Here is a 25354-nt window from a genome sequence, read left to right on the forward strand (position 1 = left end):
TGCAATAATAACTAACATAATAGATGCTTTCCATTAGCAGTTTAAAAAGCTAATTAATCCTCGATGAATGCAAAAAGCAAAAGTTGCTCCATAAAGGCTACTCTGTAGAGGGATTTCTTTGATGTGGTTAAGATCATTGGTACTGAAGCTTTAGCAGACATCATAGTCACTTAGAGAGTTTGTTAAAACACAGATTTCTGAGCCCCATTCTTAGAATTTCTAATTCAGCAAGATTAGGGTAGAACCTGTGAATATGCGTTTCTAGCAAGATACCAGTTATGTTGATGCTGCACTGGTCCAGGGACAACACTTTGAGACCCACCAGTCTACTTGTTCTACCATCTATTGACCTGACTTCATTTTAGAACAAAGTTGATGATCTATTAGCTATCTCCTATCTGACAGATAATGTAGAGATTGCTAAGAAGTTTTTAGAGACTAGATATTCTGTAATGTGAATGAAAGGAAATTGTTTATGCTCTAAATACCAGACTTTTAGATGACAAAGATAATAGCTGAAGAATTGGGTTACAAAAGTATGGGCTATAGGAGCACCTCCTGAACTCTCAGAAAGTAGCTAAGATTTCCAAGCAGATACACAATTGAACCTCCAAAGTTCATTGCTGTAAAGCACAAAAAAGCAAATGCCTGACCTAGAATATCTTGAAAGCAGAAATTACTAAACTTTCATCTCTACCTTATGACTTTTTCAACAGCTAGTTTTCACACAAAACTATTTTACCATATAAGTTATTCCATTAAGATTTCTAGCCGGGCATGGTGGCCCACGCCTGTAATCCCAGTACTTCAGGAGGCCGAGGTGGGCGGATCACTTGAGGCCAGGAGTTTGAGACCAGCCTGGCCAACATGGCTAAACCCCATCTCTACTAAAAATACAAAAAAATTAGCCAGGCATGGTGGCACATGCCTCTAGTCTCAGCTACTTGGGAGGCTGAGGTGAGAGAATCACTTAAACCCGGATGGCAGAGGTTGCAGTGAGCCGAGATCACACCACTGCGCTCCAGCCTGGGTGACAGACCGAGACTTCGTCTCAAAAAAGGAAAAATGTCTAGAGGCCAGATGCAGTGGCTCATGCCTGTAATCTCAGCACTTTGAGAGGCCAAGGCAGGAGGATCACTTGAGGCCAGGAGTTTGAAACCAACCTGGGCAACATAGCAAGACGTCATCTCTACAAAAAATTAAAAATTTAGCCAGGCATGATGGCATGCACCTATAGTCCCAGCTACTCAAGAAGCTAAAGCGTGAGGATTGCTTGAAATCAGGAGTTTGGGGCTGTGCATGAGCTGTGATCATGCCACTGCAGTCCAGTCTGGGCAACAGAGCAAGACCTTGTCTTAAAAAAAAAAAAGGCGGGGTTGGGGGGTAACCCAGATAATTAATTGAGTATTTAATGTTATACATCTCAATATTAAAGTAAAACCTCTAAACACAACAGTTTAGGTTTGACTATTTCTTAGAATTACAATAAGCCAGTAATGTTATTTTGAGATTACTCCAAGAATGTGAAAGTTGTGTCATCATTATGTTAAACTAACTGTTCTTGCCTTTAGTTAAGGTTCCCTAGACTACAGCGAAGTAGTCTACCCAGTCCAGTCATCTGTAGAGTCATTCCCAATCCTGAGATTCAGGTCTTCTGTGGTCATTGTGTCAACAAGAGCATACATTGACTACCTGGAACTAGATCTTGGTATACAAACCTTGTGTCATTGTGCAACCTCAAAAGGAGAGACTTGTATATTGAGGCATGCCAGATATCTCTTGTCAGAGAGAATCAGATGGAAATGAAGACAGTTCTTATTGTGTATGTTGATAACTCAGACATAGCCCTTAACATGAACCAGAATTAGGGTGGCTGGCCCCATTTTTCTCCACCAAAACTATGCATTGTTACAAAGTATACTGAACAAGTCTAAAATCTTAGGTGTCAGAGGATTTGTTTTCTAAAAGGCAAGTCTCTAATAATATTTAAGTGCTGAAAGGAGCTTTGCACTTAACCTGATCATCCTGCCTTGTGCCAATAAATAATTTTTATTCCTTGTCATGCATATTTCAGAGCATCTATCTCAGTCATGGTTCTGGGGAGAGAAGCCATAATATCTTAAGACATTCACTGAATATAATGAATTAACTTCATTTCTGTGTATCTAGGATGATATCAGCTTTGTACTTTCAGAGAACTGAGAAAATAGTCATCAGTCCTTTTTTGTGGTATTCACACAAAATACCCAGATACCCAGTTGAAATCTTCCAGAGAGTCTTTAGTACCAGAGAAAACACTGTCATTTGCTTTTTGAAATTCAAATTCAGCTCTTTCTCCAACAACCAACATCACAGTTGAGACTCTAAGCTGAGGTAGAAAAAAGCTAACCCATTCCTTTCTGTATCAATCTCTCAACAAAAAATAAGGGTTTGATTCCCCCTCCCCGCCCCAGAGCTAGATATTGATAGAGAGTAATCAATGTAAAAGAGACTTTAGACAGAGTACACTACACTGCAAGAATGTTAATGTGATCAAGCATCAGGGGTCACAGCTAACTCAAACACAGCAGGGGAGAGGGCATGTAGAATACTTATTAGGCAGGAAGGGAAATCAGAAAGGCCATGAGATCATTCATTTGTTTATTCAATAAATGTGAATTTATATACCTATGTTGGGTTAGATACTCTACTGAGTGCTAGGTCTATAGAAGTAGTAAAACATTGCCCTGGTCCTTAAGGTGTTCACATTCTAATAGGGAAAATAAACATAATAAACATAATTATAATGCAAAGTGTATTGTTAGAGATGGCACCACCTTCACTTGGTTGCTCAGACTGAAACCTAGAGGCTTTATTTTCTTTTTACTTTTATTATTATGGAAAATTTCAAACATACAAAAGGAGACAATAACATCATGAACCCCCTTGTACTTGTCACTCAGTTTCAGCAGTTACCAACTCATGGACAATTTTGTTCCATTTCTCTTTCCACCAACTTCCTTCCAATATTATTTTAAAGCAAGATGTCATATCATTTCATCTGTAAACATTTCAGTGTGTAGATCTGTAAGATAATGTCTGTTTTAAAAAACCATTCTCACAATACTGTCATCACTCCTAAAACAATTCACAAAAATTCCTAAATGTCACCAAGTAATGGGAGTCATTTTAAACTCTTGTTTCTCTCTTCTCAAGTCTTGTCTATTCCATCAGCAAGTCCTATTGGTCAACTTCCAGGCAGGTCACTTTACCACCCCTGCTATTACCACCCTACTTCTGCAGTCACATCTCTGTAGATACTAGAGTTTAAACCAACAGTTTACTTCTGCTCTTGGTTTTCAAAAGCTAGTTTTATTAATAACTGTTAGAGTGATCCTTTTGAAAGTGTCTAAGACAGAGTACTCTTATTCGGTATCTGTGGGGGATTGTTTCCAGAGCCCCCTGTGGATACTAAAATCAAGTCCCTTATATACAGTGGTGTATGTAGCATTTGCCTGTAACCTATGAACCTCCTCCCATGTACTGTAAATCATCTCTGGGTTACTTAAAATACCTTATATAGTGTAAATGCTATGTAAATAGTTGTACTGTATTGGTTTAAAATTTTTATTTTTTATTGTATTGTTTTTATTGAGGTTTTTTTGGTGAATATTTTTGATCCACAGTTGGTTGAATCTGCAGATGCAGAGGGCCAGCTGTATTCCATTTTCCTGTTCAGAACCCCACATGAGTTCACATTATCCCTGAATGACAACTCACTAAGTTAAGTGATCTGCCTCTGCTGTTCTCCCTCCAGCCTTATCTACCACTCTCTTCACACTCCTCTCACTTTCTGCTTGCATAGATGAGTCATCTCCACCTGACTTACCTGGTCTTTTGCAATTGCTTAGACACACCAATTTGTTTCTGCCTCAGGGCTTTTCTGCTTCTGCCTGCAATGCTTTTCCCTCAGATCTTCACACCAGTCACTCCCTTACTTCATTCAGGCTTCTGCTGCAGTGTTACCCTCAGAAAGGCCTCCGACCATGTTGCCATTACCCACTTTCTCTCTTTTTTAAACTTACGTTTTGTTCTCTTATACTTATTATCTAATATTATGAAATGTTTATTAGGATATATGTTCCTCACCAGAATGAAACTTTATGAGGGCATAGTCTTCATCTGCCTTTTTCCCACTCTGTTCTCAGTGCCCTAGCCCTGTGTGTAACATGTAATACGCCCCCAACAAATAAATGTTAATAAATTAATCAAATGCTTCCTTAAGACACAAAACAGTTCAACATATGTGAGAAAATTAAAATTTAAAAATGTATAGAACTAAAGACACCATAAAGACGAGTGACCAGCTGAGAAAACGAATATAATAATGTTAATTAGAACAAAAAGGATCATTTTAATATAAAGAACAAGGGATTTATATGAAGAATACAATGATATTCAACTTTTCTAGTAATCTGGAAAATACAAATTAAAACCACAGTGAAATACTATTACCCTCAGATTAGCAAAATACAAAAAGCCTGACAATATTAAGTATTGCGAAAGTTATGGAATAACTCTACTGGTGGGTATATAAATTGGTACAATCACTTTGAATAGTTATTTGGCAATATCTGGTTAACCAAGGTGAAGATGTATCTCTGGCTCAGCTGTTAAATTCCTGGGTATATACCCTAGAGCAGACTTGTCCAACCCACAGCCTGCAGGCCACATGCAGCCTACAGGATGGCTTTGAGTGCAGCCCAACACAAATTTGTAAACTTTCTTAACATTATGAGATTTTTTTTGCAGTTTTTTTTTTTCTTTTTTAGCTCATCAGCAATCATTAGTGTTAGTGTATTTTATGTGTGGCCCAGGGCAATTCTTCCAGTGTGGCCCAGGGAATCCAAAAGATTGGACACCCCTGCCTAGAGAAACTGAAATATGTTCACGAGTAGTTTATTTCATTGCAGCAGTATTTCATGGAAATGTGGAAACAATGTAAATGTTAATATGCAGATTGGATAACTGTTGTATTTATGTAGTATATAGCTGTTAAAATGAATGATGTAGAGTTAAATATGCTCACATAGTTAGGATAAAATAGTATTGAATAAAAAAACAAATTACAGAAATATACATATAGTATCCTAATTTTTTTACTTAATACTTACAACTATTTGTGTACATATAGCTTTGAAATAAAAATATACCAAAAAATACAAGAACATGATAAACCAGCTAACAGTCATCTTGATGGTGGGAGGGACTTGGGGTCAGTGAAGCACACAAGGGGGAGCTTCATCTCTTCCCCAGCAAATGTGAGAAAATCCTATATTTGATAAAGCTGTTTAATGGATAAAAGGGTATCTGTTAATATCATTTTCTATACTTTATGTATGTTTATAATGTAATTTTAAAAAACTTTCCTAGTAAAGTTGCTTATTTTATATTTAGGAGTACATTTTCTCTCTGTGAAGATAATAAGACTAAAGCAAGAGTACATGTAATTTCAATAATGAAGTTACACTAAAATTGAGACCACATTCATGGGTAATAATTTCCAAGTGAAACTCCCCAAATTTAATTGATACTAAAATTTTAAGGAAAGCAGTTAATTCCTCTCCTAACTGGACAAACTAAGTATGGATTAATGACAGATGACGGTGAGTATAATTAACAGGAGTGACCTCTCAGAGAATCGTGGGGATTGAGTGATGGGCAGGCTCTCAAACATCTAGGCAGCAGGCTGGAAAATTATATTCTTTGAGCTTAAGTTTATTTCCGATTGGTTTCCTCCAAGGAGCTTTGTCTTCTATGGACAGAGAAATATTAATACAACTTGAAAAAAAAATGCTTTGCACTGACTCTGATAGCTGAATGATCATCAAATGCTCTTTAATGGCCTTTTAAAATTAAAAGGTATTTAATCTGTAACTCCAGGTGGTTCCCCTCTCTCAGCGAAGTGGTGTTCTTGAATGGTGCACAGGAACTGTCCCCATTGGTGAATTTCTTGTTAACAATGAAGATGGTGCTCATAAAAGATACAGGCCAAATGATTTCAGTGCCTTTCAGTGCCAAAAGAAAATGATGGTGAGTGACACCCAAAATTAAAGGTTATTGTAAGATTATTTAATGGCTTATTAAAGCTGACAGCTGTCAGATATTGTAGAATACAAAAAAACTTTAATTTCATCAGGTAATTGTCAAAGATACTAAGTAAAAGAAAAACTCATCAGAATGAAAGTGTGTGAGTGAAAAAGGAAGGATTTTAAACTACATAATATGTCAACCCTTGTCAGATAAGAAATGTAAAGGTTATTCAATGTGTGCTGATTTGTTTTCAATTTGGGATAAACTAATTCTTAGCAAACAAAACACTAAAATGCTAGGCACGATGGCATGCACCTGTAATCCCAGCTACTTGAGAGGCTGAGTCTGGGGGATCACTTGAACCCAGGATTTTGAGGCCAGCCTGGGCAACAGAGCAAGACCCCATCTCTAAAAAACAAACACACTAAACAACAACAACAACAAGATTATGAAGTAATTTTTTATGAAACTGATACAGAAAACCTTCTGAGACATTTACAATGTCACATTGGCCATCTAGTCTGATATTCATTCACTGAATCAGCAACATTTATTGTATGCTTTCTGTCTACCAGGTACTGTGCTGACTTAAGACTTCACAAATATTACGACTAATCATCATGATCCTTATCCTCATTTTAAAATGAGAAGTTCAGAGAACTTGCCCAAGGCCAGTGAGCTAATAAACAGAGCAAGGATTTGAGCCTTGTCTAAATCCAAAATCCATTTATTGTTCATTTTATTGTGCTTTCTGTGACATGTTTTTTAAAATGTGTGATAAGTGCTATAGGTGTTGTGATGGAAGTCTGTACAGGGCACACACGGTACAGTGTAGGTATGGAGGAGGAAGTGCTTAGTTCTACCTGGGGTGGGGAGAATAGAGAGAAGTGGATCCAAGAAATGCTTCACAGAGGAAAAGGTGTGTGAGCCGAGTTTTGTAAATGAGTTGTTTTTCCAGGCAGAAGGAGCATATAAGCAAAGGAGAGGAGGCATGAGCAGGAAAAGACAACATAAGCATAGGCTTAGTGTTTGAGGAAGAAAAGATGAGATTGGAGCAGTAATTGTTGGTCAAAAGATGGAGTGTTGCTTTATGAAATGCAAAGGAGTTTGCACTTTATGCTATAGGCCTCATAAGACCCTAAAGGATAGTAATATCAGACTTGCATTTTAGAAAGAAATTCCGACGGCACTGTGGGTTCTATTTTTGAGAATGCAAACTGGAGGCATGAGATGGTCTGAACTGAGATGAACAGCAGTAGGAAGGGAGAATCGTGGGTAGAGATGAGAAATATGAAGGAGGCAGAATTCATAGGATTTGATTGCTGATTAAAAATAAGGTTGGGGGGCGGGTGTGGTAGCACATGCCTATAATCCCAGCACTTAAGGATACCAAGGCGGGAGGATTGCTTGAGCCCAGGAGTTTAAGACCAGCCTGGGAAACATAGTGAGACCACATCTCTACAAAAAATAAAAAGTCAGCCAGGTAATGGTGGCACATGCCTGTAATCCCAGCTACTCAAGAGGCTGAGGTGAGAGGATTGCTTGAGCCCAGGGGCCAAAATTGCAGTGAGCTGTGATCACACCCCTGCACTCCAGTCCAGGTGACAGAGACCCTGTCACCCCGTCTCCAAAAAAAAAAATGTTGGAGAAAAGGAGTAGCCAGTGCCTCCCAGTTTTCTGTTTGGGGCAGCTGGGTAGATGGTGAAGCTCTTTACTGCATTGAAGAATAGAAGAGGTGACTAAAGTTTGCCAGAGATGAAGAAGTATTTGAATTTGGAAGTGATCCAAGTGAAGATGCTGAATGGGCAGCTTGAGAAGCACATTAAGCTAAAGCTTAATAAAGATATCTGGGCCAAACAGATTTAGAAATCATCAGCACATAGATGGGAGAGAGTTGAAGTCGGTAAGCTTTGCTTCAGGTAGTATTTTATGGCAAGAAGATGTTGGAGGATAGAGATCTGAGTCATATCAGCTGCCATCTATGAGGGATTCTTCTGTTCTTTCTCTTTTCCTGTTTTCTATTGCAACCCAATGCTGTGATGCCACCTGAAGTTATCTGGAACTACTTAGGCATTTCTGTGTTTATTTCTGCTTAAGATTACAGGATTATTCAAATTAGAATTTAATCAAAACAAGTAACAGTCACTGTAGGTGTGCTTCCTCCCCCAACAATTAATATGGAAATCCTAAAGGGATTATCAATTGTAATTAATTGCTTCCCTGTCCAGACTGTTAGCTTCTTGTAGGTAATGTATCCTGTTCATCTTTATTGCCCCTATATCTGTCATATTTTTATATAAAAATGTGTATATTAGTTTAATTGAACACAATATTGAAAAATAATTATATATATGCTTTATTTAAAGGAGGTGCAAAAAAAGTCTTTTGAAGAGAAATATGAAGTCTTCATGGATGTTTGCCAAAATTTTCAACCAGTTTTCCGTTACTTCTGCATGGAAAAATTCTTGGATCCAGCTATTTGGTTTGAGAAGCGATTGGCTTATACGCGCAGTGTAGCTACTTCTTCTATTGGTAATCTTCTTGTACATATAGTAGATTGAGCACTTTGTTGTTTGGCAGGTTTTATTTTTGTTTGATTCAGCACTTTTTCTACATTCTGAGTTGCAGGGGGATGATAGTGATGATGTGGTTAGTAACCAAACCATCTTCCATTATTAAATCATATGTTTCTTGTTCATCCTGATTCTTAGTGTCTACCTTTTTATAACTTATGCAGAAGAGAATTCTCCTACTTCAATAAATAATAAAAAGACAGGGTTTTCTTCTTTGTTTTATAGTGAATATGGCATATTTTCTCTCCTCTCAATATATTATTTTCTGAGACTTTCTTTGGAAAATAATGAAACCTGTGATAACTTATTTCCTTTAATTATTTTTGTTCTTTTGCATATAACCTCTAAATATCATCACCTATTGATTAATACTGTTTAATAGAATTTTGTTTTCAGAATAGAAACCATGAGATATATTTAAATATTTTGTGTACAATATATATTTTGACTTTTTTTCCTAAGAAATTAGAATAGGTAGATAGTATGGTTAACAAAATCCTAGAGTATGAGAACTAATGTAAACAATAGAGATCATCTAATCTATTTGTTGTTGTTTTTTTTTTAACTAAAGACAACTCCCTCCATCACTTACATACTATACCCCAGGAAGGCAGGGCATGTATGTTTTGAAAGAGTTCCCAGGTAATTGTGAAACTCTCTTCTACATAGAGAATCACTAATCTGATACAACTAGTTTATAAACAAGAAAGTAGGCCTAGTTAATGACAGAGCAAGCCAGACACCCAGTCATTCTGATTCCCTACCCAGTGTGTTTTTTTGTAATGCCATGTGATTTCTCCCATTAGTGCATGTCATCATCTGTCTTAAATACAGAAATGCAGTTTTTTGGGGGGATACATACCTGGTGAAATGAATTAATGATTAATTTGTGTTAAATATAATTCATCAAGGAGAAGAAAGTTTCACTGAAGAGTGAAGAGTTTATCCATAGACTTCTCCTTTTATAAGTATGTTCAATAAAAATTTGAGTACATATAATGCACAGCTTTGGCCCATGTAAATAATGGGTCTCAACTTTAGCCACAATAATTTTTTAAGTACTAATATTTTAAAATGTGTGCCTATTAGTAAAGAGAAAATTTTTTTAGCAAATCATCTAGGATTTGTAAAATGCAATATGCATTAAAATAGCTGGCAAGATTTGAGTTAAACTCAATATGGCCAGTTATGCACATCATTTAAGTAGGCTAAAAATCCTAAACTACTTAAAGATTATACCAAGTCAGTGGTCTTAATTGAAATTATGGCTATATATTAGAAAGAGATGGAACCAGTGATTTCAGATTGTTCGTTTCTTTTTTCTCCAGTTGGTTACATACTTGGACTTGGTGATAGACATGTACAGAATATCTTGATAAATGAGCAGTCAGCAGAACTTGTACATATAGATCTAGGTAAGTAATAAAATCTATGTATCTATTCTTTTTAGTAAATATTTGGTCATCATGGAATGTTGTTTGCCTACCAAGATATTACAAATATAAGAGAGACAGATAAATCGAAGCAGTAAATATTGGGTTTTTTTGTTTTCAGCATAAACAGTTGTCCTAGAAGAAACAGTTAACTCTGCCTGGGGTACTGAGTGAAACTTAATAGATGAGGTGTCTTTTGAGCCTGGTCTTCAAGAAAGAAAGAAAGCATAATTCAGACAGAAGATAGAGCAGATTAAAAAGAAGGAATCAGGGCTATTCCACCAAAACAAGGAGTAATTTTAAGATGTAGCATGTTGTGGGAGTGGTGAGACATTAAATGTCTCTGGAGTGAAGTAAGCCTGTAGTTGAGTCGCTTGAGAGAGAGATTGGTACTAGACTGTAAAAAGCCAGGCTAAGGAGTTTCAACTTCATTGCATTAAACTATAGGAAATAAATGAAGGACATGATAATATTTTATTTTCAGAAATATAATTTCAGGAGCACTTTCGGGAGTGGTATGGGCAGCAGGAAGAAAAACTAAGGGATATTGTAATAGTTTAGATGAGAAATGATGAAGATTTATACTAAAGTTGTAGAAACCAGAATATTGGCTTTGAGGGACATTTTTGTAGTAAACTGTACCAGTGATATTAGATGAGGAAATAGTGGGGGAGTGGGGCCCCCAGATAACTGAAGCTTCTAACTAAGGAATATATCAAGTTTTGTAAATAATAAGAAAGTGATTAATTTAGTTTTGCTCATTATTTTGAAGTATTAATGGAATTTCTAGGTGGAATAGACAGTTTAATATATAAGAAAGAAAGAATATATAGCTTCTATGTATATATATAGACAGTTTAATATATAAGAAAGAGAATATATATAGCTAAGGAATATATCAAGTTTTGTAAATAATAAGAAAGTAATGAATTTAGTTTTGCTCATTATTTTGAAGTATTAATGGGATTTCTAGGTGGAATAGACAGTTTAATATATAAGAAAGAAGTGTGAATGTAATGATGGAAAGAAAGAAGTGTGAATGTAATGTAAAGAAGTGTGAATGTAATGACAAAATTCTATTAAACAGTATTAATCACTAGGTGATAATTTTTAGAGGTTATATGCAAAAGAACAAAAATAATTAAAGGAAATAAGTTATCACAGGTTTCATTATTTTCCAAAGAAATTCTCAGAAAATAATATATTGAGAGGAGAGAAAATATGCCATATTCACTATAAAACAAAGAAGAAAACCCTGTCTTTTTATTATTTATTGAAGTAGGAGAATTCTCTTCTGCATAAGTTATAAAAAGGTAGACGCTAAGAATCAGGATGAATATGAAACATATGATTTAATAATGAAGCTGGTTTGGTTACTAACCACATCATCACTATCATCCCCCTGCAACTCAGAATGTAGAAAAAGAAGTGTGAATGTAATGATGGAGATCCAGAATCTTCAGCAAATAGATTTCAGTTGAAGTCACTGGGCTGGAGGAGGTTCTGATCTCACACATCATCCTTGATAAATAGACCTAAAGATGAAATCATAAGGGAAGTGAGCCTTGGAAAGGCTGAGCCAGAAAAAAACTGAGGAGTACTCAAAGGAAGTCAGGATCTTGGAAGGCAAGAGGGGAAAATCTTTTATGAAAGAAGTAGTGCTCAATAGTATCTGATACAGAAAGGTCAGAGAGGATGAATGCTGAAAATAGACCTTTGAATTTAACAAATAATCAATCTTAGAGGCCTTGGAAGTCCCCTTTGGATAGAATGGAGGAAACCATACTGTAAAAAGGCAAGGACTGAATGGAAGTTAAGGATGTGTAGATTAAGAATGTGGAATCTGCCAGGCGCGGTGGATCACACCTGTAATCCCAACACTTTGGGAGGCCAAGGCAGGTGGATCACGAGGTCAGGAGATCGAGACCATCCTGGCCAACATGGTGAAACCCCATCTCTACTAAAATACAAAAAATTAGCTGGGCGAGGTGGTGGGCACCTGTAGTCCCAGCTACTTGGGAGGCTGAGGCAGGAGAATCACTTGAACCCAGGAAGCAGAGGTTGCAGTGAGCTAAGATCGTGCCACTGCACTTCAGCCTGGGTGACAGAGCAAGACTGTCTCAAAAAAAAAAGAATGTGGAATCTTCCTACAAGAAGTTTAGAAGGGAAGGGAAGGATGGCAGAGAAATTTGCTGCAGGAATGAGAGACACATTTGGTCCTTGCTTTTTTAAGATAGGAGAGGTTTAAACCTGTTAGATATTGAAGATACAGGAGAAAAACAAAAGATAATTGAAATAGCAAGGATGGCAGAGAAATTTGCTGCAGGAATGAGACACACATTTGGTCTTTGCTTTTTTAAGATAGGAGAGGTTTAAACCTGTTAGATATTGAAGATACAGGAGAAAAACAAAAGATAATTGAAATAGCAAGGGAAATCATAAAGTACGTGAGTCTGATAGCATTGGCTTTAGACTGGAGGCATGTTAGCTTTTCTGCTGAGAGAGAAGGAAAAGTGATGCCAATAGGAAGGTCTTAAGCTGGAGAGGAAGGAGTATGAGGGAATTATATTTGCTATTCTGTTTTTGCTGAGAAATAGAAAGCATGCTCATTTGCTAAGAATTGGAGGGATGGTAACTGGCCTTAAAAGAACAAATAAAATTCTAAAATTTACCATGGAAATGAGACCAAGACCTGACTAGAAAGGGATAAATAAATAAGACATGCCAAGCAGTTTAAGGGGCACTTTCAATCCTAAATTTGTAGTGGAGCCAATAGGGTTGTTGTATGATTTTCCAGCAGTCCTCAACATCCTTGGAGCTTAAGTTGTAGTTTAAAATGGGAGATGTGGTGGAGGGAAAAGGGGACAAGGAGATTTGAAGCACTGATGAGAGTAATCAAACTTACTGTCTCTACCCCTGGGCTGAGTTAGGGAAAGAAGAGGGCTAATAAACTAGAAATCTCAGTCAAATTTGAAGACTGTTTAGTAAGAATAAGGGGTAGAAGGAGAAGAGGTTTTGATTAGAATGTATAATTTACAATGTCTAAGAAGCAGTTTTAGCAGACTCATTTCTGGAGTACAACCCATATGAGTGGTTCATTAAGATAGAATGAAATTGAATTCCATTAGAACAGAGACAGTCACGGATATTATATGGTTTTCCCCAGAATGAATTCTAGAGTTGGGACAGAGGGGAAGATTGTGAGCTAGGTCCATGCCAACATTCAGTGAATGTGAGAGAAAACCTTACAGGTTTACATAGTAAACGTGAAGATGGAAGGGATTTGTTAGAGCTACAAGGTGGGGATCTCAACAGAGGAGCCAGACTTTATCTGAGAATGAAAGGGCAGTGGTCTGGAAGACGCAAATTAGAGGTAGGAGTATGCCAACCTGTGTCCATTCAGGTCGTGCTAAAAGCATCTATAAATGAGAAGGGTAAATTGGTACAACCCCTTTGGAATATTGTTTGGCATTATCCACTAAAGCTGACTTTATGTATATCCTGTGACCCATCAATTCCACTCCAACAGAAATGCATACATATGTATAAAAATGTTTATAGTAGCATTATTCATAATAGCCCCTAACTGGAAACAATCCAGATATCCATCATAGGTAGAATGGATGAACAAATTGTCGTATATTTATATTCTCTTTGTATATAATGAGATTGAATGAATAATAACACACAATATAGAAGACTCTCACAAATATAATGTTAAGTGAAAGATTCCAACATAAAAGAGTACATATGTACAATTCCATTTACATAAAATTCAAAAGCTGATAAAATTAATGTATAGTGTTAGAAATCAGGATAGTGGTGACCCTTTGAAAGAGGTGATTAGTGACTGGTAGGAGGGACTGAAAGGGGGCCTCTGGAATGCTGGTAGAGTTCTGTTAACGTGGATTTGTTCACTTTGCAGAAATCTCAGTGAGTCACACTTGGGTGATTTGTATACTATTCTGTGTATGTCTGTTTGGTTACCTGTTGCTGCATAACAAACCACCCCAAAATTTAGTAGCTTAAAATCACAATTTATTTATTATTATCTCTCATAGTCTGTTGACTGGGCTCAGCTGGGCAGTTTTCACTTAGGATCTCTCATGCAGCTGCAGTTAGCATCTGGGGCTGGAGTTATCTTAAGACTCAGCTGGGCCAGAGTTCATGATTGCTTCTTCGCTTACATGTCTGATGCTTCAGCACTCCCATGTGGCCTCTCTGTCCACAATAGTGTCCTGGACCTAGTCAGCATCTCGGGGCTCCAAGGGGAAGGAAGTGGAAGTTAAGGGCTAGGCCTGCAACTTGCACACTATCACTTCCATCACATTCTGTCATCACATAGTCATGTCATAGGGTCCATCCTGGTTCTTCCCTGTTTCTGGGACTCCAGTAACCCTATGTTAGGCCTTTGCAATGTATCATTTATACTGTTACCTGCTAGTCTATATTTTCTAACCTTTTTTTCCTTTTTTCTGACTCCTTGGTGTCAGTGGACATATCCGGGGAACCTGGACTTTCAGCCCTACTCAGCTATAGCAAGCCCTTTCCCTATTGAGTGTCAGTGGAGGCCAATTGGGGAATCTAGTCTTCTGCCCTTACCTAGCAGTAACAAGGTGGTGACTCCCAAAGGCATCAAACGCAGAAGTTTAAGGAAGATCCTGAGTCTCGTAATAACTAAAAGGTGTAGGTGTCAACTGAAAATCATTAGGCATACCTGGAACCAGGAAAATCTCAACTTTAATGAAAAATGGCCACCTGTAGGTGCCAACACTGAGATGACAATGATGTTGGAATTATCTAAGATTTTAAAGCAGCCATCATAAAAACACTGAAGGAACAATTACAAACATGCTTGAAACAAATGAAAATATAGTAAGTCTCAGCACAGAAATAAGTAGTCTCAGTATGGAAGTAGATATAAAGGAGAACCAGATGGAAATTTTAGAACAGAAAAATATAGTAAATAAAATAAAAAATTTCAACTGCAGAATGAGGAGACAGAAGAAATTATCAGTGAATAGAAGACAGAGCCGTAGAAATTACCCAAGCTGAGCAACAGAGGAAGAAAATTAAGAGGAAACCTTCAGCATCTAGGGCTAAACAGAGTTCTTAGACTTGATACCAAAAGAACAATCTTTAAGAACTCTCAAAACTTAACAACAAAATCTACTTATAAAATGGCCATGTACTACAAATGTGTATAGCAGCTTTATTCATAATAGCCAAGAACCGGAAAAATCCAGATGTCCTACAGTGGGCAAATGCTTAAACAAACTGTGTTACATCCATGCCCTGAAATGCTACTCAGCAATGAAAAGAAACAGAACTATTGATATACATAACAATTTGGATCAATCTCCAGAGAATTAGGCTGAGTGTAAAAAGCTATTCCCAAAAGGTTACGTACTGTATGATTATTCCACTTCCATTTATATAACATACTTGAAATGACAAAATTATAAAAATGGAGAACAGATTAGTGGCTGCTAGAAAAATAGGGGGTCAGAGGGCTGGGTGATAGGCTATGGGAGGGAAATAGGTGCGGCCGTAAAGGGCAGTATGAAGAATCCTTATGATAGGAATATTATATATCTTGACTGCATCGATGTCAGTAGTAGTATAGTTTTGCAGGACATTACAGTTGGGGTGAAATGGGGAAAAGGCATAAGGGATGATCTTTTCTGTATGATTTCTTACAACTCGAAGTGAACATATAATTATCTCATAAAGTGTCATTAATTTTTTTTTTTTTTGAGATGGAGTTTCACTCTTGTCGCCCAGGCTGGAGTGCAATGGCACGATCTCAGCTCCATGTATCCTTCACCTCCCAGGTTCAAGTGATTCTCCTGTCTCAGCCTCCCGAGTAACTGGGATTATAGGCACCTGCTACCACACCCAGCTAATTTTTGTATTTTTAGTGGAGACAAGGTTTCACCATGTTGGCCAGGCTGGTCTCTTAACTCCTGACCTCAGGTGTCAGGCCTCCTCAGCCTCAAGGTGCTGGGATTACAGGCGGGAGCCACCACACCCAACCTAAAAATTTTTTAAATATAAATATATCATCTCCATTTTAAATTATACCAGTAGTTACTTCATTTTTAAAAATCACCCTTTAACCTAGATTTCTCTAGTTGGGTTAAGAAGTAGTTAGGTTATTTGGATTTGAGGTGGATCTCACAGACAGTGACAAAGATGAGGAAGGCAGCCAGAGCAGAAGTAAACTACTGTACATACTAGTGTTCACAGAACGTAGGTAACATGTGGTTTCTTGCCTTTGTAAAGTTCACATTCTAACTGGAAAGAAAGTAAATTAGCTGTCAAACCTCCTAACTTCACTGTATTCTTTACTTTAGGTGTTGCTTTTGAACAGGGCAAAATCCTTCCTACTCCTGAGACAGTTCCTTTTAGACTCACCAGAGATATTGTGGATGGCATGGGCATTACGGGTGTTGAAGGTGTCTTCAGAAGGTAAGTGATACGAAGTAAAGGAGGGAAATAATTTTTGATGTCAAAATTACATGGGCTGGGCATGGTTCTTTGCACCTGTAATCCCAGCTACTCAGGAGGCTGAAGTGGGAGGATTGTTTGAGCCCAGGAGTTTGAGTCCAGCCTAGGCAATACAGCAAGACCCTGTATCTAAAAAAATACACACACACACACACACACACACACACACACACACACACACACACGGGTTAGAGATTTGTATAGATTATAGAATTTAGTGCTAGAAACGTATTCCAGTGCCTTATCAATACTAAGGAAAAGACCCTGGGTAAAAGCAATAATAGTTCCTCTTCCTTCCACCCACCTGGGACCTAAGCCCATGTAACATACATACTGTTACTCCAAACCTCCTCTGGAAGCATCACACCTTTACTTTTAACACCTCTGTCCTGGCTGACTCCTTCTTAATGATCCAAACTACTATTGGGTGCTCATCACTGTGCATATAGAAGAGACTACATTTTTATTTATAGGAGTTTGTGTTCTAGTATAACATTGTGCTACTAAAAAAGCTTTGCAGTTCCTTGTAGTTTTCCCAGCATAGGTCTGTGTACTCAACTTGGATTGGGGCAGATTGCAGTCAGTGTAAACTAATAATTGCCACAATAATCAAAGACTGAGAGCTGAGCCCAGTGGTACATGTCTGTAATCCCAGCTACTTGGGAGGCTGAGGCAGGAGGATGACTTGGCCCCAGGAGTTTGAGACCAGCCTGGGCAATGCAGCAAGACCCCATTGCCAAAAAAAAAAAAAGAAAAGAAAAGAAAATCAAAGACTGAAATAAATCTTTTGTAATAGTGTTGTGTTATTCTTGTAAATGCCAAGCTTGTGAAATAGTCAAATACATATTTGTATTCATTTCAAACGTCTAATGAAAGCCCACTCTGCCAAGTATTATGCTATTTTGAGATACAGATGTGTAGATTATTAAGCATAGGCTCAGCATACTACATATGAGAGTATACAGATAAAGATATGTTGAAAACATTGGTGTGTAACAAAATCCGTATTTATAATGTGTTTGACTCTAGATGCTGTGAGAAAACCATGGAAGTGATGAGAAACTCTCAGGAAACTCTGTTAACCATTGTAGAGGTAAAGTATTTTATAAGGAAGACTTTTTTTTCTTACCAGGTAGACTGTGTATCTCGTCAGGAAGTCACTGATGTGAAGAGCACTGCTTCATTTTAACATAGGGGGATGTGGCTGGGCAGCAGAAAGGAGGAGATTGCGCACTTAGCCTTTTCACACATCCAACAATACTGGTTTAGAAATGCCTTCAGCCCCCTCGAGTTTCTTGTAATGTTAGAGCATTGTAAGTAGTCTCTAGTTTTCAATTCATAAATCAATTCTTTGACATTTAGATATTCCATATGGTATTATTATTTTCAGAATGGTTTCCATTAGGGTTTAAGAAAAATCAGAAATTTATATCTCCTTTTTCCCTGCTCAGGTTCAGAACTAATTAGTCAGACAAATGGAGATCAAATTGTCAGCATCATTACTAGAGGAACGTGGCTTAGGAATGAGGGCCAGACTAGTTTACTGCTGGTGCTACCTCAGTACCTCTCTGCTGTCTTAACTTTGGGACAGCTCACCTGAATAGGGTTTGGGCCTGCAGAGCAAACACATGTAATCAGGATCACTGCCTTGTCTTGATCCAGGGCAGAAAAAAGGAAGTCAAACAAATTTCAGTGTCTGTGCTGTTAGTACCTATGCCAGTCATTCACCAATCTGGTAAGGGTATGTGAGACAAGAAATCAGGAGTGTGGCCTCCCCAGGGAAGCATGGCAGGTAGAGTGCAGTATGGGCTTGCCACTTTTCCACTACTCAGCTTTTCTTCCTTTAACCTGATTTATGTTGGACAGGCTGCATGTTAGTATTACTTGTACTGCATTTAAAAAACATTGATGCTGATCAAATTCAAACCAGGTTTCTAGAGATGGGGCAGGAATATGTGCATTTTTAAAAATCTCTCCTACTGTTCAGCTAGGATATGAGAACTGTCTTAATTCATTGGCATTAACCATTAAGCCTGTGGTCAATAAGGGTGGGGCTTTATCCCTTGGAAGATGAGTAACAGTCCATCAGGGTGGTCCTGTGTGCACCTTTATGAACCGAGGCATCTTTATAGATCTCCTTTGGACTGCAGATGGTAATACAGATTTTGCTACAAGGAGTTTGCTGAAATAGGTCTCAATAATACGTTGGTAAAATTAAATCCAAGGCTGTGCCATTCCCAAGGTTAAAAATACATTCTTTTTTCTTTTACCCATTTCAAATTCTTTTCATACATGTTGTCATTTGTTACAGTTTGCCATTGGTTCTGCAGTAAGAATAAATGATAAGAAAATAAGCATGATGTGTAACATTTTAAAAAAATAATACATGGTAACATGGATGCCTCAATAATGTCGAAATTAAACTCTAAAGTTATACTATCTTGCACTTTTTCATGTAAGAAAAAGAGGGCCAGGCGCGGTGGCTCATGCCTGTAATCCCAGCACTTTGAGAGGCTGAGACAGGTGGATCACCTGAGGTCAGGAGTTCAAGACCAGTTTGGCCAACATGGTGAAACCCCATCTCTAATAAAAATACAAAAATTAGCTGGGCGTGATGGCGGGCACCTGTAATCCCAGCTACTCAGGAGGCTGAGGCAGGAAAATCGCTTGAACCCAGGAGGCGGAGGTTGTAGTGAGCTGAAATTGCACCATTGCCCCCCAGCCTGGGCGACAAGAGCAAGACTCTGTCTTTAAAAAAAAAAAAAAAAAAACAAACCCAAACTTTTCAAATTAAAGAGTCAAAGCAGCTTAACATATTCTTTAGTATTTTACTCTACCTAGTTTCAGTCAGAAGGGATTTTTATGCTAAGGTGGATTTGGGAGTTTCTTCCAGTACTTGTATCCTACCCAACACTCACCAGAAGAAGGCAGTTCTTTTAGGGCCTCAGAAATCTTACTAGTTTAATGCCAAACTGCTTATGGACTTCACTTTTTAGAGTGGTAGGAGATCAAATTAGAGAAGTGACAGTGGCCAGATCCTTTGCCATTGTAAGGACTTTGGATTTCCTTTGAGTGAGGGTTTTGAGTCTGAAAAGTGATTTGCATCTCCACCTACAATAACTGTCACCTTTAAACACACCCTCCGGGAGGAGGAGCCAAGATGGCCGAATAGGAACAGCTCTGGTATACAGCTCCCAGCGTGAGCGATGCAGAAGACGGGTGATTTCTGCATTTCCATCTGAGGTACCAGGTTCATCTCACTAGGGAGTGCCAGACAGTGGGCGCAGGTCAGTGGGTGCGCGCACCGTGCGTGAGCTGAAGCAGGGCGAGGCATTGCCTCACTTGGGAAACGCAAGGGTCAGGGAGTTCCCTTTCGGAGTCAAAGAAAGGGGTGACAGACGGCACCTGGAAAATCAGGTCACTCCCATCCGAATATTGCGCTTTTCGGACCAGCTTAAAAAACGGCGCACCAGGAGATTATATCCCGCACCTGGCTCGGAGGGTCCTACGCCCACGGAGTCTCGCTGATTGCTAGCACAGCAGTCTGAGATCAAACTGCAAGGCAGCAGCGAGGCTGCGGGAGGGGCGTCCACCATGGCCCAGGCTTGATTAGGTAAACAAAGCAGCTGGGAAGCTCGAACTGGGTGGAACCCACCACAGCTCAAGGAGGCCTGCCTGCCTCTGTAGGCTCCACCTCTGGGGGCAGGGCACAGACAAACAAAAAGACAGCAGTAACCTCTGCAGACTTAAATGTCCCTGTCTGACAGCTTTGAAGAGAGCAGTGGTTCTCCCAGCATGCAGCTGGAGATCTGAGAACAGGCAGACTGCCTCCTCAAGTGGGTCCCTGACCCCTGACCCCCGAGCAGCCTAACTGGGAGGCAACCCCCAGCAGGGGCACACTGACACCTCACACAGCAGGGTATTCCAACAGACCTGCAGCCGAGGGTCCTGTCTGTTAGAAGGAAAACTAACAATCAGAAAGGACATCCACACCAAAAATCCATCTGTACATCACCATCATCAAAGACCAAAAGTAGATAAAACCACAAAGATGGGGAAAAAACAGAGCAGAAAAACTGGAAACTCTGAAATGCAGAGCGCCTCTCCTCCTCCAAAGGAACGCAGTTCCTCACCAGCAACGGAACAAAGCTGGATGGAGAATGACTTTGACGAGCTGAGAGAAGAAGGCTTCAGACGATCAAATTAGTCTGAGCTAAGGGAGGACATTCAAACCAAAGGCAAAGAAGTTCAAAACTTTGAAAAAAATGTAGAAGAATGAATAACTAGAATAACCAATACAGAGAAGTGCTTAAAGGAGCTGATGGAGCTGAAAACCAAGGCTCGAGAACTACGTGAAGAATGCAGAAGCCTCAGGAGTCGATGCGATCAACTGGAAGAAAGGGTATCAGCAATGGAAGATGAACTGAATGAAATGAAGCGAGAAGGGAAGTTTAGAGAAAAAAGAATAAAAAGAAATGAGCAAAGCCTCCAAGAAATATGGGACTATGTGAAAAGACCAAATCTACGTCTGATTGGTGTACCTGAAAGTGATGGGGAGAATGGAACCAAGTTGGAAAACACTCTGCAGGATATTATCCAGGAGAACTTCCCCAATCTAGCGAGGCAGGCCAACGTTCAGATTCAGGAAATACAGAGAACGCCACAAAGATACTCCTCGAGAAGAGCAACTCCAAGACACCTAATTGTCAGATTCACCAAAGTTGAAATGAAGGAAAAAATGTTAAGGGCAGCCAGAGAGAAAGGTCGGGTTACCCTCAAAGGGAAGCCCATCAGACTAACAGCGGATCTCTCGGCAGAAACCCTACAAGCCAGAAGAGAGTGGGGGCCAATATTCAACATTCTTAAAGAAAAGAATTTTCAACCCGGAATTTCATATCCAGCCAAACTAAGCTTCATCAGTGAAGGAGAAATAAAATACTTTACAGACAAGCAAATGCTGAGAGATTTTGTCACACCAGGCCTGCCCTACAAGAGCTCCTGAAGGAAGCGCTAAACATGGAAAGGAACAACCGGTACCAGCCGCTGCAAAATCATGCTGAAATGTATAGACCATCGAGACTAGGAAGAAACTGCATCAACTAACGAGCGAAATCACCAGCTAACATCATAATGACAGGATCAAATTCACACATAACAATATTAACTTTAAATGTAAATGGACTAAATGCTCCAATTAAAAGACACAGACTGGCAAATTGGATAAAGAGTCAAGAGCCATTAGTGTGCTGTATTCAGGAAACCCATCTCATGTGCAGAGACACACATAGGCTCAAAATAAAAGGATGGAGGAAGATCTACCAAGCAAATGGAAAACAAAAAAAGGCAGGGGTTGCAATCCTAGTCTCTGATAAAACAGACTTTAAACCAACAAAGATCAAAAGAGACAAAGAAGGCCATTACATAATGGTAAAGGGATCAATTCAACAAGAAGAGCTAACTATCCTAAATATATATGCACCCAATACAGGAGCACCCAGATTCATAAAGCAAGTCCTGAGTGACCTACAAAGAGACTTAGACTCCCACACATTAATAATGGGAGACTTTAACACCCCACTGTCAACATTAGACAGATCAACGAGACAGAAAGTCAACAAGGATACCCAGGAATTGAACTCAGCTCTGCACCAAGCGGACCTAATAGACATCTACAGAACTCTCCACCCCAAATCAACAGAATATACATTTTTTTCAGCACCACACCACACCTATTCCAAAATTGACCCCATAGTTGGAAGTAAAGCACTCCTCAGCAAATGTAAAAGAACAGAAATTATAACAAACTGTCTCTCAGACCACAGTGCAATCAAACTAGAACTCAGGATTAAGAATCTCACTCAAAACCACTCAACTACATGGAAACCGAACAACCTGCTCCTGAATGACTACTGGATACATAACAAAATGAAGGCAGAAATAAAGATGTTCTTTGAAACCAACGAGAACAAAGACACAACATACCAGAATCTCTGGGACGCATTCAAAGCAGTGTGTAGAGGGAAATTTATAGCACTAAATGCCCACAAGAGAAAGCAGCAGGAAAGATCCAAAATTGACACCCTAACACCACAATTAAAAGAACTAGAAAAGCAAGAGCAAACACATTCAAAAGCTAGCAGAAGGCAAGAAATAACTAAAATCAGAGCAGAACTGAAGGAAATAGAGACACAAAAAACCGTTCAAAAAATTAATGAATCCAGGAGCTGGTTTTTTGAAAGGATCAACAAAATTGATAGACCGCTAGCAAGACTAATAAAAAAAGAGAGAAGAATCAAATAGACACAATAAAAAATGATAAAGGGGATATCACCACCGATCCCACAGAAATACAAACTACCATCAGAGAATACTACAAATACCTCTATGCAAATAAACTAGAAAATCTAGAAGAAATGGATAAATTCCTCGACACATACACTCTCCCAAGACTAAACCAGGAAGAAGTTGAATCTCTGAATAGACCAATAACAGGAGCTGAAATTGTGGCAATAATCAATAGCTTACCAACAAAAAAGAGTCCAGGACCAGATGGATTCACAGCCGAATTCTACCAGAGGTACAAGGAGGAACTGGTACCATTCCTTCTGAAACTATTCCAATCAATAGAAAAAGAGGGAATCCTCCCTAACTCATTTTATGAGGCCAGCATCATTCTGATACCAAAGCCAGGCAGAGACACAACCAAAAAAGAGAATTTTAGACCAATATCCTTGATGAACATTGATGCAAAAATCCTCAATAAAATACTGGCAAACCGAATCCAGCAGCACATCAAAAAGCTTATCCACCATGATCAAGTGGGCTTCATCCCTGGGATGCAAGGCTGGTTCAATATATGCAAATCAATAAATGTAATCCAGCATATAAACACAGCCAAAGACAAAAACCACATGATTATCTCAATAGATGCAGAAAAAGCCTTTGACAAAATTCAACAACCCTTCATGCTGAAAACTCTCAATAAATTAGGTATTGATGGGACGTATTTCAAAATAATAAGAGCTATCTATGACAAACCCACAGCCAATATCATACTGAATTGGCAAAAACTGGAAGCATTCCCTTTGAAAACTGGCACAAGACAGGGATGCCCTCTCTCACCACTCCTATTCAACATAGTGTTGGGAGTTCTGGCCAGGGCAATTAGGCAGGAGAAGGAAATAAAGGGTATTCAATTAGGAAAAGAGGAAGTCAAATTGTCCCTGTTTGCAGATGACATGATTGTATATCTAGAAAACCCCATTGTCTCAGCCCAAAATCTCCTTAAGCTGATAAGCAACTTCAGCAAAGTCTCAGGATACAAAATCAATGTACCAAAATCACAAGCATTCTTATACACCAACAACAGACAAACAGAGAGCCAAATCATGAGTGAACTCCCATTCACAATTGCTTCAAAGAGAATAAAATACCTAGGAATCCAACTTACAAGGGATGTGAAGGACCTCTTCAAGGAGAACTACAAACCACTGCTCAATGAAATAAAAGAGGATACAAACAAATGGAAGAACATTCCATGCTCATGGGTAGGAAGAATCAATATCGTGAAAATGGCCATACTGCCCAAGGTAATTTACAGATTCAATGCCATCCCCATCAAGCTACCAATGACTTTCTTCACAGAATTGGAAAAAACTACTTTAAAGTTCATATGGAACCAAAAAAGAGCCCGCATCGGCAAGTCAATCCTAAGCCAAAAGAACAAAGCTGGAGGCATCACGCTACCTGACTTCAAACTATACTACAAGGCTACAGTAACCAAAACAGCATGGTACTGGTACCAAAACAGAGATATAGATCAATGGAACAGAACAGAGCTCTTAGAAATAACTCCGCATATCTACAACTATCTGATCTTTGACAAACCTGAGAAAAACAAGCAATGGGGAAAGGATTCCCTATTTAATAAATGGTGCTGGGAAAACTGGCTAGCCATATGTAGAAAGCTGAAACTGGATCCCTTCCTTACACCTTATACAAAAATCAATTCAAGATGGATTAAAGACTTAAACGTTAGACCTAAAACCATAAAAACCCTAGAAGAAAACCTAGGCATTACCATTCAGGACATAGGCATGGGCAAGGACTTCATGTCTAAAACACCAAAAGCAATGGCAACAAAAGCCAAAATTGACAAATGGGATCTAATTAAACTAAAGAGCTTCTGCACAGCAAAAGAAACTACCATCAGAGTGAACAGGCAACCTACAAAATGGGAGAAAATTTTCACAACCTACTCATCTGACAAAGGGCTAATATCCAGAATCTACAATGAACTCAAACAAATTTACAAGAAAAAAACAAACAACCCCATCAAAAAGTGGGCGAAGGACATGAACAGACACTTCTCAAAAGAAGACATTTATGCAGCCAAAAAACACAGGAAAAAATGCTCATCATCACTGGCCATCAGAGAAATGCAAATCAAAACCACAATGAGATACCATCTCACACCAGTTAGAATGGCAATCATTAAAAAGTCGGGAAACAACAGGTGCTGGAGAGGATGTGGAGAAACAGGAACACTTTTACACTGTTGGTGGGACTGTAAACTAGTTCAACCATTGTGGAAGTCAGTGTGGCGATTCCTCAGGGATCTAGAACTGGAAATACCATTTGACCCAGCCATCCCATTACTGGGTATATACGCAAAGGACTATAAATCATGCTGCTATAAAGACACATGCACACGTATGTTTATTGCAGCATTATTCACAATAGCAAAGACTTGGAACCACCCCAAAT

At 38.7% G+C, this 25354-nt stretch overlaps 2 protein-coding genes across 10 annotated transcripts in view; one reads left to right on the forward strand and one right to left on the reverse strand.

Annotated features, from left to right (window-relative positions):
• Positions 1 to 25354, forward strand: part of ATM (ATM serine/threonine kinase) — a 146784-nt gene that overhangs the window by 114903 nt on the left and 6527 nt on the right. For both annotated transcript variants that reach the window (XM_057299233.2, XM_055094794.2), the window contains 5 exons: positions 5923 to 6072; positions 8439 to 8604; positions 9974 to 10060; positions 16435 to 16549; positions 17618 to 17681. In XM_057299233.2, the coding sequence (XP_057155216.1) occupies positions 5923 to 6072; positions 8439 to 8604; positions 9974 to 10060; positions 16435 to 16549; positions 17618 to 17681 (582 nt within the window). The remainder of the gene's footprint in view (positions 1 to 5922; positions 6073 to 8438; positions 8605 to 9973; positions 10061 to 16434; positions 16550 to 17617; positions 17682 to 25354) is intronic.
• Positions 1 to 25354, reverse strand: part of C9H11orf65 (chromosome 9 C11orf65 homolog) — a 156931-nt gene that overhangs the window by 29265 nt on the left and 102312 nt on the right. Inside the window, exon 10 of one of the 8 annotated variants that reach the window (XM_055094798.2) lies at positions 14802 to 18912. The exons of 6 other annotated variants lie outside the window; for them this stretch is intronic. In XM_055094798.2, the coding sequence (XP_054950773.1) occupies positions 18832 to 18912 (81 nt within the window). In that variant the 3' untranslated portion in view covers positions 14802 to 18831. Of the gene's footprint in view, positions 1 to 14801; positions 18913 to 25354 lie in introns of those variants that run through there. One more of the 8 variants, XM_055094800.2, reaches the window with a different exon arrangement.

Source organism: Pan paniscus, chromosome 9 (genome assembly GCF_029289425.2).
Source record: "Pan paniscus chromosome 9, NHGRI_mPanPan1-v2.0_pri, whole genome shotgun sequence".
NCBI classification, from domain to species: Eukaryota; Metazoa; Chordata; class Mammalia; order Primates; family Hominidae; genus Pan; species Pan paniscus.